Source organism: Diadema setosum, chromosome 4 (assembly GCF_964275005.1).
Source record: "Diadema setosum chromosome 4, eeDiaSeto1, whole genome shotgun sequence".
Classification (NCBI taxonomy): domain Eukaryota; kingdom Metazoa; phylum Echinodermata; class Echinoidea; order Diadematoida; family Diadematidae; genus Diadema; species Diadema setosum.
This window is the reverse complement of record NC_092688.1, coordinates 14,454,596-14,472,759: the sequence shown is the minus strand read 5'-3', so window position 1 is coordinate 14,472,759 and position 18,164 is coordinate 14,454,596. Positions and strand designations below refer to the sequence as shown.

The 18,164-nt window shown below is 42.0% G+C and overlaps 2 protein-coding genes across 3 annotated transcripts in view; one reads left to right on the top strand and one right to left on the bottom strand.

The window, feature by feature from the left end:
* The window catches only part of LOC140226907 (oxysterol-binding protein 1-like), a 114,864-nt gene extending 104,708 nt beyond the window's left edge, over positions 1–10,156 (bottom strand). The window contains exon 1 of the mRNA XM_072307336.1: positions 9,983–10,156. Coding sequence (XP_072163437.1) covers positions 9,983–10,107 — 125 coding nt within the window. The 5' untranslated portion in view covers positions 10,108–10,156. The remainder of the gene's footprint in view (positions 1–9,982) is intronic.
* A 249-nt stretch (positions 10,157–10,405) lies between these two features.
* LOC140226906 (mitotic-spindle organizing protein 2-like) lies at positions 10,406–17,610 on the top strand. Of its 2 annotated transcripts, none has more exons than XM_072307333.1 (3): positions 10,406–10,532; positions 15,559–15,706; positions 16,554–17,610. In XM_072307333.1, the coding sequence occupies exons 2-3, from the start codon at positions 15,564–15,566 to the stop codon at positions 16,873–16,875; spliced, it is 465 nt and encodes a 154-aa protein (XP_072163434.1). In that variant the 5' UTR covers positions 10,406–10,532; positions 15,559–15,563; the 3' UTR covers positions 16,876–17,610. The 2 variants fall into 2 exon arrangements, with proteins under 2 accessions (XP_072163434.1, XP_072163436.1); XM_072307335.1 differs by lacking the exon at positions 10,406–10,532 and adding an exon at positions 11,365–11,401.
* The last annotated feature ends 554 nt before the right edge of the window (positions 17,611–18,164 follow it).

Below are 18,164 nucleotides of genomic sequence, written 5' to 3'. Positions count from 1 at the left end.
CTACTGTAAAAGCATATTGTTTTTGTAGGTTTCTACATGTAGCACTAGCAGGCAGTTGAATCTTGGATGGATGGTGTTGTGGTTGAATTATGGTGGCATGTGTTAGGCCCTGTATTCCTTCCTGTTTACCCAGGAGATGTTGCAATTCTGTGTAGCATAGCTGCCTACCCTAGTGTTATCAATATCATGATCACTCATCACTCATCAGTAGGTTCGCGCATAGGCACTAGATGGCGCTGTTGCGGATGTGTCCCGAAAGTCAATGCGTAAATCGTTTCCGATTCTGTGCGATCGTTTTGCTATCGGCGTGTTGCTCTGTGAAGGTTGGTCGTATGAATTAATATTCTTTTCACTTTGTGTGACTCGGTTTTCACACTCATGTACAGTGATCTGCTACAGTATCAGTACTGCTGCTCTCTAAAGAAAGCAATGCTGTGAGGGAATGCGACCGATATGTCATAGAATCAACAGTGAAATCCGAGGCTAATTTTTAAATTTGAATCGATCACATGCGAGTTTCATCTTGAATACTTGTACGAGTTTTCTTTTGCAGAGGCATGGTAGCGCAGAGTAGCGCATAGATGCAATGAGTACACAAAGTAGCTACAGGGCTTGCAGGAACAATTTTCACACGATATCGGTCAGTGAGCAGTCTTCGCTCGCACTCGCGAGAAGAAACCCGAGCGCACATCTATGCAGTTATACCTTATGATACGATATGTTACGTGAATGGAGGTATGATGGTATTGTACTTTTGTTGGCAGAATTTGTTGTGTGTCCAAAGCAGTTTCATATTGTCGTTTCCTTACGATAAATTATTCTCCAGTTCATGTAAAATGGAAAAACGCGACATTCAAAACGCACATGACCGTGTTATTTCAGTCCATTCACTGTCAGTATACGCTAGTTATATAGTGACACAGCAAACTGGCAAGGGACAAAGAATTTGGCGGCTCATGCAACTCACGGCCCTGTGGCCCGCGGAGTTGAGCGCGTGGCGAAAGCAGTGGCGACTGTTCGCAAACGGGACACATCCTGCAGCTTGGATTCTTGCGACAGCAAGAATTTTTGACAGTAATTTTTGACAGTTAAAGAAGCGGCAGCAGAAGAAACTGCCTGCCGCATGCCATTTTCTGCTCGCGGGATAGCCCGACCAGATGCTGTTAGTACGGCGAATCTCTACGTACAGCGACTGTTATGGGCTGTGTATAGTTACTCGCGGGAATCCCGTGGCGTGGTGTGTACCTGCGCTGCAGTATGCATCCACCGGACTAGCAATGGCCGCGCACACACAGCGCATCTGCACACATGTGATTGTCATGTATGGATTGCATGAGCATAATGCACAGAATACATACTACTGTACGTAATATCGTTGCAGCAGCGTGATGTACGGTGAATGATGGTACAGTGCTTACAGGGCCAGGGTAAGGGAAACTTGCCGAAACTTTTACAAATTATGTTTACAAACCAAAAGAAAATGAAATTGCTTGAATACAACGTATGCAAAAATCGTTTCAGTATTTTCGGGGGTGCGTCAAATGTACCGAGGATGTCCGTCAAAAAAGTGACCGAGGTGTGTATCACTTTCAACGTGTTGTCCGTCAAAAAAGTGACTGTGGTGTTCGTCATTTGCGTTTTGTCCGTCAAAAAAGTGACTGTGGTGTCAGTTACGAGTTAAAAACTCTGTGTGGTCAGTCAAAAAATGACCATGACGCACACATGTCCGGGGTAGTGGGGTGCGTCATCACATTGACAAGTGCATAACATGTTATATAAATTTTACATGTCCAATGTAACATTAGTTCAGACTTCAGACATTGTCATTTAAAAAATAAATTTAAATTTTGAGACTGGCTTGTGACTTTGGACCCGATACAACCTGTAAAAACCTACGGCAAAATCGTGAAATAGGCCCCACCGCAGTGCGCGTACATCCGTGCGTTAGCAAGCAAGGGTAGGTCCTAGGGTTAGGGTTAGGGTTAGGGTTTAGGGTTAGGTAGGGTTGTAATATGGTTAAATTGGCCGTTAAATTAGTCGAGGGACAATAGGGAGTCCTTCCGATAAGTTAAGAGAGGATGAAAGATGCTATGCTGTGGAAATCGGCCCCACCGCTGTATCAATTTCGCGTAAACGCCGTTTGGTGGGGCCGCATTCACGAGTATTGTGGAAGGAAGCCCCACCGCACCGCCGTGCTTACCTACCGATGAACGCCACACGGTGGGGCTGAATTCACGAGTATAAATAGGCGAGCCGCCGTAGTATTAGTAGGGTGTCGGATCGTGCCCTCCCTACCTTCGGACCATTGCGCGCCCTATCTCACAACACGCAACTCCCATAGGACGCCGTGCAAACGCGAAGTGCTCCGATTTTGGCAAGCGATTTTGAGCCGGATTTCGCCTTTATTGAGTTTTCCACAGTCGATGCCGACCTCAAATCCTAACAAATTTGGTATCATATGAAAGAAGGAGTTTGTCTCCATCATGTATTAGAGCGCTGGTACATGAATCCGCCAATAAATAGGTGTAAATGTCGTTAGAAACACGTTTATCCCCATATCTCAGCATCTGCTTCGGTACTTGCACCAGCGTGTAGCATGTAAGTAGTTTAGGATATGCTAAATCCGGTGGTGTGGTTAGTTTTTCGCTAGCTCCACGTCTTCGACTGTGGATTTTGTCTTGAAAGCACCCCTTGCAATAATTTTTCGGCTGCAGCGAACGTTCGAGGCGTGGCTTCGTATGCAAGGATCCATGGTAACATTCGCGTATTTGGGGTCATGCAAATTTAAATTCAACACGCAACGCAGCCACATGGCATTCGCGGCGCGAAGCTGGATTGCGTGTGCATGATGTGTGTATGTAGGAAGCCTGTGTGTGTGTGTGTGTGTGTACGTGTGTGTGTGTACCATACGTACATGTATACATACGACTGCGTCTGTAGTGCTACTCCTCGCTGTCGCTGCACAGCCAGGCCAGGCAGCGCAGCGGCAGGAACATGCCAGCTACGCAGGCATGCATGGCAGGGCACGCGCTGTCGACAGCTAGGCTAGCTTGTGTTGCTACCTACAGCGGTACCCCGGTCGACAGCATGATCGTGCAACGCACGATGTTTAATTGATACACACTGATTCCACAGCTTACAAATGGACAATGCTAAATGTCACGTACCTTCGTGTAGACTCAATACATGCAACCACAGTCACAAACAAAACACTATCGACAACATTGACTCTCGCTTTTCTCAGACAGCCGATGTGGCAGCTATCGCAAACAAATAAGTTGTATGCATACGTAGAGCCACAGATCGATCGCAAATGAGCAGTATTCCTTCCCAGGCCTACGCGTGGAAGACACGATTGAACAGGAAACTGTGAGTACGATCGAGTAGACCTATTACGAGGTTTTTTTCAAAAGATTACTATAGCCTGTAGGCTCTTTAATGCTTTTATGGATGGTGGTAATTTGGCATCATTTTCATGCAAGAAGCTGCTGGACGACATACTTCCTGTGCAGCGCTGGCATCACATACATGATCACGGTGCGTGCGTGGCGGCGATCCGCGAGCTGCTAATGTACTGATACTGCCGCGCGATGGCAAGGCTAGCTGCCCGAGGTAGCAATGCGCGCGCTGTGAAAAAGGCATGGGAACGGTCGGCTAGCTGGCGCCTATATTCTCGTACGCCGACAAGAGCGCTGCTTTCGCGCTAGCTTTATCGCGATGATTGGGGGTTGTGTGGGTCTGTAATGTAAACAACTGCGCTGTGTGGCACGGTAAGCAGTAGGGGCGCTGGTCCGAGAATGAGGATCGTATTTGTATATGAGGGTCGTCTTCGTATACGGTGACTACGTCGCAAGCTGCCGACTTCTCGGCGAACGGCGTCCCGATAAATGAGGATGCGTCCTTAAAAACCGATATAACCTTAGAAAACTATGATTGTCCCCAAAAGTAAGGACGCAAAAGCGCGACTGTTGATTGCTTCTTGCTTTGACCCTCGTAAATGAGGATGATGTGCAATAAACAGAGATCACTGCTTTCCTCGTTTTCTGTGTGCCCATGCATATGTTTTGTTGTAAGTTGAAGCTGACATACATGTAATACATGTAGGGCTATCTCTATAATACAAACGTACCACACGAAGCGAGGTAAACACAAATGCATACATTTGTGTTTACCTCGCTTCGTGTGATAAAAATATACGTACCGCTGCATGCTGCGCATTGCGACATCAATTTACAAGTCATGCAAATTTTGCATTTCGAGGAGCAATATGGATCGAGTTTTATTAGCAAAATGCTCTTCAACCTAAATGTGAGTATCGATGTCCTACTATTAATCATTGTGATGTTTGTATAGACCATCGGCATAACATACCTAAGTACAGGTAGATCGCTAGATGTGCTTGGATTACATGGACGTTTCACTCGGGATTCTGTAAATTGTGAATAATTCTTGCAAGCGGCCTATTGTGGCATGTTGATTTGTATGTGAAAGGCAGATGAGTTTCAAGTCTGTTTACGTCTATCATTCAATTACTACAATTTTTAGTTGAAAACGACACACATTAGTATTTTCCATTCAATAGCGCTGACGAAACCTGTATGTATTAGAAGTCTTGTGTGGGTATGCATGTGTATGCAATGTGGGTGTTTGAGAGTAGTCTGTATACCCAAATGCCAGGAAATTGTTATCATACATCAAGAAAAAAACAAAACAAAACAAGCGCCAAGAAATCAGGTACATACTTTTGTACCATTTAATCACAAACACACACACAAATCTTCACATTTTTATTGCCAATGCTATAAAAAAAAAGATATAGGCACAGGTATCACAGCACACGATGCATGCATTTCCTTTCTGTGCTGATAATATTAATGCTAGCTAGAATTATGATACAAGCAGTATGCTTTAAAAAAAGACTAAAAGCCTAATTACATTGTATGCGTAGAATAATGAAACATTCAGCAGTAAGATAACTGGAAAGCAAAAAAACAAAAAACAAACAAACAAACAAATAGATTATTAACAATTTAAGTATAACAGACATAATAATAAACTTAGTAAATTGTAAAAGATTAGTGAGTGTTAAACGTGAAATTGCACTTAATGATTATTATTAAACAGTTACCAAACAGTTTGGCACAGACAGATCTTGGCCTAGGAGTTACCGAGGAGGGCATAAACAAAAGTATGACTTTATTGTAGGAGCTGATGTCAAGACTTTTTATCTTTTGTCCTCGGGAGAAGATAGTTTGGTGACTTTTTTTTTCCAGTTACAAACAGAATGGGTAGATGCTAAGCACATAGCTGTTCATACACAGCAACATATCAGGAAGGAATGTCCCTAACATTATATACAACACCGTTGGTCAAGTACACAATATTGTAACATTATGCCTACAGTCACTTTACGATCTGCATACTTTGATATCACACAAGTTTTCCCCGTTTCGAAATAAAAATGTCATTTTCTTTTTCTACAGAATTAAGTCATGAGAATTAAGGTTACAGCGTCATTTCCATCAAGAACAAGCTGAAGGAAAGTTGAGCAGTAATTCTGGATGTTAATTGCATGACGACAGGTGCAAGCTATGTTTCATGACGCCGTAACACTGGTACTGAGAGCCGCCGGGAAAGCCGACATTCGTGAGGAGCAAGCCGAACATGCGAACATGAATTGGGAGTAGCCCAACTTGCATGAACATGTGCCCTTCAACATCAATTTCTAGAACTGCTGTCGTGTTCTGTCCTCCAAGATCATTCACTGAATCAAAGAGAAGAACAAATACTGTAATTAATTTGTACAACAAAAGTAACTCGGCAGTTTTGAGTGTAGTGGCAGAATTGTACATGAAACACGATAGGAGCGTACATTGTAGCTCTTGTATATTATGTAATTAGTTGTTCATCATTCAAATTATATATCTATATAACCTCTCTTAAACATAGCTGGTTCTCTTTATATGCATGGTAACCCATTCCATGACATATTTTTGTTCTTTTAAATAAAACTATTTGATGTAAAATATAATACACTGTATGTCCGACATAATCAAGCTACAGTCATTTACGATAAAGATATCTTGCCGAAGTACAGAGCACTGACGTTAGAACAAAGTCTTCGGGATCGACAGTTTTGTTTCCTTGTATCAAATTTTTTGTGTACAACAACAACAACAACACACACACACACACGCACAAAACCCAACACTCAAGCTCCGTTTATATTACCGGTATGCGATTATCGACTACCCATAGTACGCTAAAAAGCAATATTAAATGCAATGTTATCACTCTAATTTCGTTGATAATGTACATTTAATAGAGATAGTTGTTTGTACTTCATGCTTAGTTTGAAATCACATTAAAGTAGTTGAGGATTCGAGTACTATTCCAAAGGTTCATTGTTCCTAATGTCCGTTGTACTATAAAAGGTTCGTCGTTTCGACGGGTCGTCGGTTTTACGGCTCGCTATTCCCAAGGTTCGTAACGGTTGTTCCAAAGGTTCTTTTTTATATGAAAAGGAAATTTAAGTTTTGCTATTTTGAAAGTCCATTTATCCGAAATGAAGTATCATTCGATTTTTCCGGAGGTTCGTTCATCCGTCAATCAAAGGTTCTTTTTATATGAAAAGGAAATTTAAGATTCGCTATTCTGAATGTCCATTAATCCGAAACGAAGTATCATTCGATTTTTCCGGAGGTTCGTTCATCCGTCAATGAAAGGTTCTGTTTATATGAAAAGGAAATTTAAGGTTTGCTATTCTGAAAGTCCATTAATCCGAAATGAAGTATCATTCAATTTTCCGGAGGTTCGTTCATCCGTTAATGAAAGGTTCTTTTTATATGAAAAGGAAATTGAAGGTTTGCTATTCTGAAAGTCCATTAATCCGAAATGAAGTACATGTATCATTCGTTTTTCCGAAGGTTCGTTCATCCGTCAATGAGAAAATGTTCGTTATTACGTTTCCTTTATCATAAAATGGAAATAAGGTTTATTGTTCATAGAAAAAGACCGTTCATCCTGAAATGAAAACGGTTCATTATCCGAAGACTTGTTGATCTAAAAACGATGATGTATGTTTTTGTTAGCAGTCCTATAATCACCTCTTCGTTTTCAGATTAACAAACGATTTTCATTTCCGATTAACGAACCTTGAAACACAAAGATTCCTAACATTTTTGGATTAAGGAACCTTCGTAATAGCGAACCTTATTTCATTTTCGGATTACTGAACGCAAGGAAAAACGAATCTTCGCAGTAACTAATGCCATACAAACAATGTCGCAATGACGGACAGGTAGTTTATTTCGGATTTGCAACGAACATCTAGGTACACTGCAAACAGAATTTGTGTGTTTTGGAATTACGAACCTTCGGAAAAACGATCGTTATTGCATTTCGGATTATCTTATAATATGGCCTAATGCAAGTTCCGTGAAACGCAGAGCGATTTCTATTTAAACCCACTAAAATGTGATGCGTTCTTCAACAAAGCGACGCTCGCTAAATTTTTCTTATGCTGAAGTTATACTGTATATCGTAAGCGTCCCGCATTTCGTTTTAGGGTCTAATTGAATAAATTTCGTTTTTCTTTTTCAGTGTCGCCCGGAAATTACTTAGTTCAATCAAAAATCATTTAGCTATTAAACGTTTTAGTTTTGAGCGACTCAATGATGTTTATTTTTAAATCTGAATTTTTGCATGTGCTTCGACGTTGTAACAATATGTCGTGCACCATATCAGCTCCTCTTGCCAACGCAACATGCAGAAGCATTGTTGAGCAATAATAATGATTCTGGGAAGAGTGTAGGGCCTATTTCAGAGCTGCCATTATCCTACACATCGTATGATCTTACCTTGCTCAACTTCGATTGTGCTGTTGGGATCTGTGCCATAAGACAAGGAAAGAAAAATACAAAAACTGTCAAGAAATGTTCCAGTTTCACGGAGAGAAATATAAATATGCAATGTGATCAGATTAGTAGCAATATATCAATGTTACTTTATGTGTAACGTTGCTTACCTGGTTCGTTTTGGCCTTCATTACGCAACTCCTTCATTTCCTCAATGTGAACATCCATCAGTTCTTGGAGGTCATCTTTATGAAATTAACAGATGTAGTTTGGTTAGTACACTTGCATCTACTGTAGATTCAAACAGAATTTAAGATGTGGCACACGTATAACACTTCTAAAGAAGTACATATAATCTGTTCCTGCTTATGATGCAATAACCAATAAAACAAATGTGATATGATTAATGAAGCATGCGTGTGGGCCATCATGTGAGAAGTTCTGGTAACTTTTCTTACCAATACTGGCCTCTCCCCTCACTTGACTCCACGATGACGGGCGTGCTACCGGACCTACAGGTGAGATCTCACCCTCATAGATACAATGATTCACGGGAATAAATCAAACACAGTTTGGTTAAAACTATCAGCACTGCATACTCTATAACTGTAGTGAGACCAGTCTTTAAAATTGCTACAGTACTCACTTACGGGAGCCATTTTCACGTTTATTTTATAAATTATTATTGGAATTTTAAAAATGGGAATATCATTTAACAAGTTAGATGCGATCGAAAGAAGTATCTTTGATAATTTCGTTTCCACTGTTTCAAAATAATTACTTTTTTTTTTTCGTGTTTGTTTTTTGTTTTTTGCTTAAAGTTTTGTTGTTAGTTTTATTCAACCGGTCCTTGAATATTAAAGCACTTTCTGTTTTGTTTGTGATCATTTAAATGTCCATGTGCATGCATACATTATACCGTACATGGGAAACTAGCGTCGGCATGAACGCAGCTGCCATGCACGGGCAGTCGGACATATTCAACACAACGGTGTTCACAACGGGATTTTAGGTACCGGCATACAGTCGCCAAACCAGGCAATCGGAAATCGGAATATTAATTAACAATAATTAGAATTAATATTTTATCGATCAGAAATATTCATACCGTTCAAATTTGCCATAATTCCACTGCAAAGTGCATTGGTTACTTCGTAGGTGTGTTGCTCCATGATGCGTGTATTGCCAATGACAGCACAGCGACTTTCACATTTCGCGCGATAAATCCACGGGAAGACGGACAACCCACATAAGTAGACGGTGAACTAGGGGTATTTGTACACGAGGAATCCGTTTATCGCATCTAGAACGTGCGGTTCGGTACCCCTAAGCCCGCAAAGCCCCGAGGAAAAAAATCGTCCGCGAAAAAGCTACCGATCCTGATTTTCGCGGACGCGATTTTTCCGCGTTTACGAAGATACCCTCGTTTGTGCGGACGATCCGCATTCTCGGACCAGCGCCCCTACTGGTAAGGGTAGTAGCGAGCACATACAAATGTGTACACACACACACACACACACATACATACACAAACACCACATGCGGTGTGACGACATTGTGGGGGAGTGGCTTCAGCGCTTGTTACGCGTATTTTCTAACCGCTGTACGCTCATTATCCGATTGCTTGAGATCCACACGCGAATGCAACTTTCCGGCGTAATGATTTGGACACATTTTGGAGCGTTCTCGGAGAAAAGTGGGGTAATATTGCTGTGATTTGAAAGTTAAATTTCTCGAGATAGAAACATCGTTTCGCCATGAAATTTGAAATGTGTCTTAATGATGCAATCCTCTTTCATATAAAATAGTTCACAATTCGTTTTTCAGAGAATTTCAAAAGTTACAAAAATGCTTCAGACACCCTAGTATTAGTACGGACACGCAGTGGTGGGGCCTAGACTATTTCACGAGTATGCCAAACCTACGATTACCTAGTCTCTAGCCGATTGCGATAAATACTTCATTGATACACAAATTGCACTGTGTCCCACAAGTTACTTTCCTTGGCCTTGGTTAATATTCGGTTGATATTACTACAAGGTGTGTATTTGGTATCATATCAACAGTCAACACTCACTCGTCACCCACTGCACTGACACTGTTCAATAAAAAATAAATGGACTCACCTGTAATAGGAGAGCAGACCATTCGACAGTACAAACCATCTCCTCTGATAACCTTTGATGTAGTTCGTCCATTTGTAAAGCCACCCCCTGAAGTTTTCCGGGGCCCCTACTTTATTTTCTGCCATCTTGCTTGAATTTCAAGCAAAAGAACGTAGAAATGTGTGTGGCAATTTTTATGCAGTTAGTCGTTGTCGACTGATGATGATGATGGGACACGTATGTTGCATATGCGAGGAATAGCATTTCCATTAGCATTCGTGAAAGGCGGTGTCCAATCGTAATGTGTAAATACAAGAGCAAATAATCTGCCCATGACAAACATATCATGGCATTAGAAAACTTTTATATGCTAAAAAAAAAAAGTTTTTAAGACTCAAAGCTACAGATATATGTGTTGATAGGTTTTTAACGTATAGTCTTTTAAGTAATCAAACAATGTTACTGAACGAGGACAAAATGGCGCTAAGTTTGATAGGAGAACGAATTTCGCAGCTTTTTCGACTGTTGATTGTGTCTCTCTGAAAACCTTTCAACGCTATTTGGATATCAGGTAATACCTATACTTGCTCTATAAATCATATTTTGTACGTCAGTTAGGTAATTTTGTCAAACTTCAAGTCAGATTTGATGTAGAATCTTTCCCAATTATACCACCTTCTCTCAGTCCCACCTGTTATAAATGAAGTTGCTTCAAAGTTCTCGGTGCTGCATGGCAGCATCTCACTCTGTGCACAGCTCCAGTTTATAGAGTCTAGTAAAAATAACAATAAATTTACTGACTCTTGTCTACAATACTGTAGTACAATGTAGTTATACTAGGCTCAACCGTTTTCAACCCGAGGATCACTTTGGCTCCTACATTTTTTTTTTTTTTTTTTTTAGTTTAAATAATCGGGGAAATTACAGAATACCGGCTAAATTAGCATATTGGTGCGTATAACAGCCGCCGGAGGCGGCTCTCCCACTCCCCGCGTTCACATTGGTCCCTGCGACGCGGGGACAGCCACAAGAGATCTTATCTTTTTTACGACTGACCGTTCACATTTTGGTATCTCATCTGTCCCCGAGCTGTGGGGGCATTTTGGGGCTTTGGAGCGAGCTCTGCCACTTGAATCCAGGCATAGCGCATGCGCACATTTTGATGACCACAGCTGGACGCTATCAATTGCGCCCCAAGGTCACTCTCCCCTCCAAATCTTGTCCCCGTACCCGACTTGCTTCGCGGGACGAGGGGACAAGTCCCAGCGAGCGTTCACATTATGGTTTTTGAGGAGAAAGTCCCACAGCTCGGGACTTTCCCCGCGTCACGGGGACCAATGTGAACGCGGGGACTGAGATTTCAGCCCGAAAGGCTGAAATTCGTCTTTCCCGTCGTCTGGGGCCCCCAAAAAAGCCCGGGAACGGAACGGCCATCAAAAAGTAGGTTGACCACACAATTTTTATGAAAATTGAGTGGTTTCAGAGGAAAACTGCTCTAACATCAACTATCGTATGGTCGCCACTTGTGTGTAATTCTTGTGCACGTCGGGCTGGCGAACTAATATCGGCACTGAATTAGTTCGCCGCCCCTAGCCGGCCACATATTATTAGCGTGTGTGTTATACATACGCTTCAATGAAGGAGGCATTGTCGGTCACCGCGTTTGAAAATCTCCCTTAATCTGCCACCTGAAATCCATTCTAAATCAAAAACATCCTCGCATTAAAAATGGTTTTATCACCTGTTACATATGGTGAAATATATTTTGATTAAAATTATTTGTGTTTTTACGGAGGAAAAAGGTGAATTACGAATGTAATTTTGAGAGTGATGAAAATCCGTCGCCCAACCTGATCTCCGATCGCGGCGCGCGGTACATGCGATGTGAATGTCTGGCGACCTTACCGCAGTGGCGACCATACCGTAATTGACGTTTAAAGACCTAATAAAATGGTTTAGGCATTTTTTTCTCAATGATGTAATAATATTAAATGTTAATTTCTAAGTGATTCTATGGTTGTGCGGGGTTTTTTACTGTTCTGAATTTTGTTCTATATTTGTTAACATAATGGATGCAATTTCCTCGGTTTTGGAAAACTTGCTATACTTTCACCGCATGCGGCGCACTATCACTTCTAAATTGTGATGACGTCTAAGAACGGAGTCGTTCACGACCAGTCTAGTAGCGTAGCCAGCGAGCTGGCAAGGCTATGCTAGCGCAGCGCAGCGACAGCCGGGGCGCGGCCGGCGGCTGCACTGGCTAGCGCTGGCGGGGGAGCGAGCTAGCGAGCGCATAGCAGGTGCTGCGCTGCACTATTGTCATTGGCTCAGCCTTTAGACAAAAGAATATTTAATGAACTGTATCGGATTTAATACTGCCAATAATACAGATCACAACTGTGGTACGCTTGGATATCCATTATTTTCGGCAAACTCGTGAAATAGGCCCCACCACTGCGTGTCTGTACATACTACGGCGACTCGCCTGTTTCAGCCCCACCGTGTGGCGTTCATCTCAGTAGGTACTAAGCACGGCGGTGGGGCTGCCTTCCACAGTGAATACTCGTGAATGCGGCGAAAATGACTTCATAATATGGCCCTCGGCTCGACTAATTTAACGGCCAATTTAACCATAAATACAACCCTACCTAACCCTAAACCCTAGGAGGACCTACCCTTGCTTGCTATAAACGCACGGGTACGGTGCACGCGTGACTGCGGTGGGGCCTATTTCACGATAGCCCCACCACCACTGCGTGTCTGTACTAATACTACGGCGACTCGCCTGCTTTATATGCCTAGACCTACTCGTGAATCCAGCCCCACCGTGGCATTCATCGGTCACGGCGTTTGGGCTTCCTTCCACAGTATGATTTTTAGCATAAAACAAAAACTACTCGACCAAAATTGACGATCATTCTTGGTATCGTTTTTCTTAGAAAATGACGCATCTAAATCACTGATCATATTGCAGAAACTGACTATGGGAAACTGGTTATCGTGTTAGGCTTTTTTTTTATTATTTATTTTTTTATTTTTTTTTTAGCCACGACCCACCCTGTAACAACATATCCCCCTAACCGTTAATCGTTAGAGTGTAGCCTCTGTACTAGTACTACTACCAAAGATTCTGCTAATTACTAGTCTACTAGACCTAGTGCCGTAGTGGTAATAGTACACTACTAGTAGTAGTACTAGTAGACTACTACCGTACTACTAGTAGACTATTATAACTACTAGTAGACTGCTACTAGATCTACTACTAGACTACTACTGGTAGTTTAACTTGTAAGCGCCGGCCGACGGGCCAGGCCACGGCCGGGACGCTCCCGCTTGCTTGCTGCGGCCGGAGTAGCCGCTCACTTTGTGAGCGAGCTGGGCCTGTTCTTAAATACTAGACAGTTACAACTTACAATGTCAGTCATGTAGAATGCAGTGTATCCTTTCTAACGTTAAACTATATGGGGGCATACCAGACATACCACTCTGTATTTCCCAGGCGATCGTTTCCGTGAGGTCTATTCTCGGGCTTGGTGCCATGTTCATACGCTCTTGCACTGGCAGCGGGGGAGATGCTGCTGGTTGTGCAGCCCCACGATAACGTTCTGGTTCATCGGCTGCCTCTCCCTCTCCATCTTCCCCTTCAACTTCATGTGCCTCCTCTTCCTCTCCGCTGTCGTCAGAGCTGCAGTCTTCATCATCATCATCAATGTCGAAGTTTACCCATATAGGGGAAGACATTATGCTCGAGGTACCAGGTATCTGTGCAAGCTAACTTAGTGATAATGTACGTGGTAATGCGTACATGTCGACAGTCAGTGTGTCGACCGGGAGCGCACATCCCGCGGGGCCCGGGCCTGGCCGGGCTAGCTATCGTGTACGCGCGTGTACCAAGCTAGTAATCTGAGTGCTTGTGCTGAGCGGCGTCTGCTAACTGAGCACAACTCCGTGCTTATACGTCATCAATCGGTTCAGGGGTGTTGGTCACGTGACTATCTTTTTCGCAAAAGCTGCAACGGGGTCCTCCAAAAATGTGATATTTGGGGGAGTTTCTAGAAGCGATGAAAACCGGAACGACACTGACAACATATTTACATTGATAATCATGACATATATTTTACATTTCTTTTGCATATTAAAAAATTTTGTAAGCATTTTATTAGGTCTTTAATCAAGATAACTCCAGTAAATCGTCGATAAAGAAAATCGAGCCGATTTTGACGGAACTACTTTAAACTTGATGACGTCATCACAGCTGACATCCTCCTTCCTTCATCTCTTTTCGACACAACTTCCAAGTCATTCACGATCAATCACACTACACTAGTTTGGCAAGGCAGCGCGTATACGCGTATTGTCATGACACAATTATGCGCTCATCTGCTATACGTACTCTAATCTGTACAAGTAAACATGCGCGTTTTGTAGACTCAGTACGCGCTACCACTGCCACAAGTACGCACAAACTGTTGTGTGTGGATGATGTGTAGTACAGTGCATACATAGAGTCAACATGGTGGGCTGTCAAGCGCACCCACACAGTGCGTAAGCTCTACTGTAAGCTAGCACCAGCAATTAGATAAGTGATTGCTTTGTAGTCTCACCTAAATTTCTGTAGTTTTCTTGTTGTCTACACGGATACGGACTATTCTCAACTCCTAAAAACGTGAGTACACATCGTAAATTCGGATAAATTTTATCGGCTAGTCTAGACTAGCATCGTCATGCAGGATCTAGAACTACCCGGTACATTATTCGGGGGACACCCCCGAAACCCCCGAGAACAACGTAAGATACCACACTTCTCACCTCACAGAGCAAAGAAAACACACGTAAACAAACGCAATCGTCGACAGCCGAATCACGGACCATATCGCAGATCGGATTAATATTTTAATGGTTGCTATCGGCAAGCGTAATTACGCTCTTTTCAGAGCGATTTGCGCTCTCCGTGATTGGTTGCCGGTATTCTGTAATTTACCCAAATAATCTGTTTAGCTAGAATCCTCTTTTATTTGTGTGTGTGTGTGTGTGTGTGTGTGTGTGTGTGTGTGTGTGTGTGTGTGTGTGTGTGCGTGTGTGTGTGTGTAACTAACTGAGTTATAAGGTTTATAAGGCCTCGGCAGCAAAGAGTATAAAAGCTAAGAGGGCATATTCTCACGATTTCACACGCAAACGGGTGTAGTACGCCGTGGAGCCCCATATGCATGGAGCCCAATAGCGGCCATTTTAGTAATAAAAGCGCGAGCTTCTAAGTCAAATGTAAATGATTGACAACTATTTGCACCTGCTATTGACATACAATGTAATAAGGATTGTACATTCTTCAGAGTACCGAAGAATAAAACATTTTTCAGAAAGGACACTTCTGTATGGAATTAAAATCATCAATAAGTTTGAGTGTGCACTTTCTGGAAATTAAACATGCGTGGGTTAAACAAATACTTTAGATGTTTAGGATATGAGCGAGGCTTTGTGGAGGGTTGTCATCATTCAGGTCTTGAAGTCCTGAAAAAAAAGTAAAAATATTGAACTGTTTTTGAGAGGACATATTTGTGGACTTAATCATTACGAGAAGTTTGCTGCATTATTTGCAGATAAAATGACATCAACCCAACGCACCACCCAGTCACACAAGTACGCCATCCCGGGCAAGAGGGCAAAGGATGCACTCAACAAGGACGAGCAGGATCTTTATGACCTCTGCAGCCTGGCTGGTGTGGAGATGAGCCCCGCTGTCTTCAGGTAAAGCACTGTTCAGAGCAGAAACTTTGGTGCAATTGATATTTCACACTCTGCTAACTTCAGTGAACATTGCTTGTCTATAATATTGCAAGTTCAAAATGTGATATTTCCAGACTCCTAGTAAGTTATTGTCTTTTGCAATTGTTTAGCGGAGCATGAATTTTGTGAAAAACTTCCAGGACTCCACAAAATCATCCACATATTCCGGTTACTTTTGTTAGATTTCTTGAGTGCAGTACCATTTGAAGCAACATTTTTTCCTTCTCTTTACAAGATATTTGATTCTGATACGTCAAGAGTTTACATTGTGAGATGACATTTATTCGACTACCACAAGAGTTTATATTGTGAGATGACCAAGTCACTGAGAGATATTTTTGTGTCTGTAAATGCATCTTTCAGTCACCCATACTTCAGTGGACAGCAATATTCCAGTTTTGTGTCTAGGGTTATGTCTGCCCCTAAATTAGAAGTTTTTAACTATTTTAAATATCTTTACTATTTGCCATGATGACTCTATGAATTCACCATGTGGTGATACAGAGCATGATGTTATTAGGATGATATCCTGAACAGAAACTAACTATCCAGTGAAAGAGCAACCACCTGAAAAACTTCAGCCATTAAAATATGTTGTAGTGAATTATCAATTGCTACTGTAACACTGGCATTACTTTCCTACAGTGTATAGGCCATGGGGCTAAAGGTCAAGATAAAACATGTGCTGCTTCATAGCCACCTGCCTAGTGGGAGAAACTAGACTCTTTTTCAGCAGAGTGAAACAATTGTATGGCATATTCTAACTTTTATGTGATGTACCGGTATGCATCATCTTTTCCCCGCAAAGGATTGTCATGAGTCTCCTCAAGATGAACGTCTCGCCCATCGCCATCGTGCAGATGCTGAGGTCAATGGTCAATCCAAAGGTCAGCATCTCCACCACTTCGTTGACCACCTCCTCGACTGCCGAGTCCGATGTGATGGGCTTGTCGCCCGTCTACAGCCACAGTGCCGTCAAGCGATCTGCCTCCGCGACAATGGCTGGGGGTGGCGGGTCAGGTACGACGAGTACATATCGTAATATGAAGGGGGCTTCTCGGAGTGCAACAAGCGTCAGGAGTGACCAGAGTGGACGACCGAGATCCACACGGAGTAATGCAAGGACTTGATGAAAAAAAAAAAATTTACAACATGCAACTCTGTGTGGATTGCTTGTACAAACTTTCCTGACACAAATGAGGCCTTTTGATGAATTCAACCTCTTATTGAGTGATACAAAAGTAGAGATTGATACCTTTCTTGAAATTCATCTGATCATCCCAACTTTAAAAAGGAGCAAAAACTGTACTCTGCTAGGGTCATCATACATGTTGTTGCATGTAAGTGTATGTTCAAAATAAATGAACATGTGTGTGTAGATGTACGTACACTTAGGCTACTGATGCAGGTTTTCAACTGAGGCCATAAGATATGTAAAACATGTCATATCTTCCTTTACATGTGCATGATGCTCATTTTTGAACAACCTACATGTAGGCAACTCATACTGTTCAATTGTTCCCCAAAGCCCCAAACATTCCATATTCTAAGCCTTTCTTGCATAATGATGTCAGATAGTCCCAAGCCACAAGTCATATTCTAGATTTCTTGTTGGAATTGAATTGGCTGATGTTCCATCTGTGATCATTGCAACTTTGTCCGTTTCACTTTATTTGATAGGGGTTATTCTCTAGAGTCAAACTTGTAGTCAGCTTTGTTGCAAATTAACCCTTGTTTGTGTGACATTGACATCCCCTGATAATTGCCCATGCATGTGTGCGTATATGTACACAATATTTCTTTTGATCCTGTGTACATTGTATCATAATCTAGGTGTAGTGTGAATAAAAGATAGAACACTGTAATCACTGTGTAGTTTGATTACGTTTGTACACTGTTTTGTCAAGAGCGTCACGATGGCTAATTGCTTGACAAGTGTAACATGCATGTTTGATGACAGTAAGTTTGTGTGTGCCTTCTTTCTTTTGTTCTCATATTTCAAACTGAAGCCCAAATATCAATGTGGATTGAATGAAAGCAGCAAAATTAACCCGTTGAGGACAGTTTAGTTTTGCTACAACACGCATTTCCCATAGACACCTGCCCGAGTATACTCGGGACTCGTCCTCAACGGGGTAATAGAACACATCACTGAACATTTGAGGAAAATTCCTCAATCAGTTCAGTAGTAATTAATTTTGAGGTTTTGGTGCTGTCATTGCTTGATAAGAAGACAGTTCATGATGCCATTTTGAGCAATGATATAAAAAAAAAATTTTACAAGAATTCCACAAAATCTCATTTTTCATGAAAGGACACATTTCATCAACTTGCTACTGACATATGTTAAGGGTAATATTATTCCCCATGCTTTCTGAAAGAGGTAAGCCAAGTACTCTTTCATTATGCAGAAAAGTGA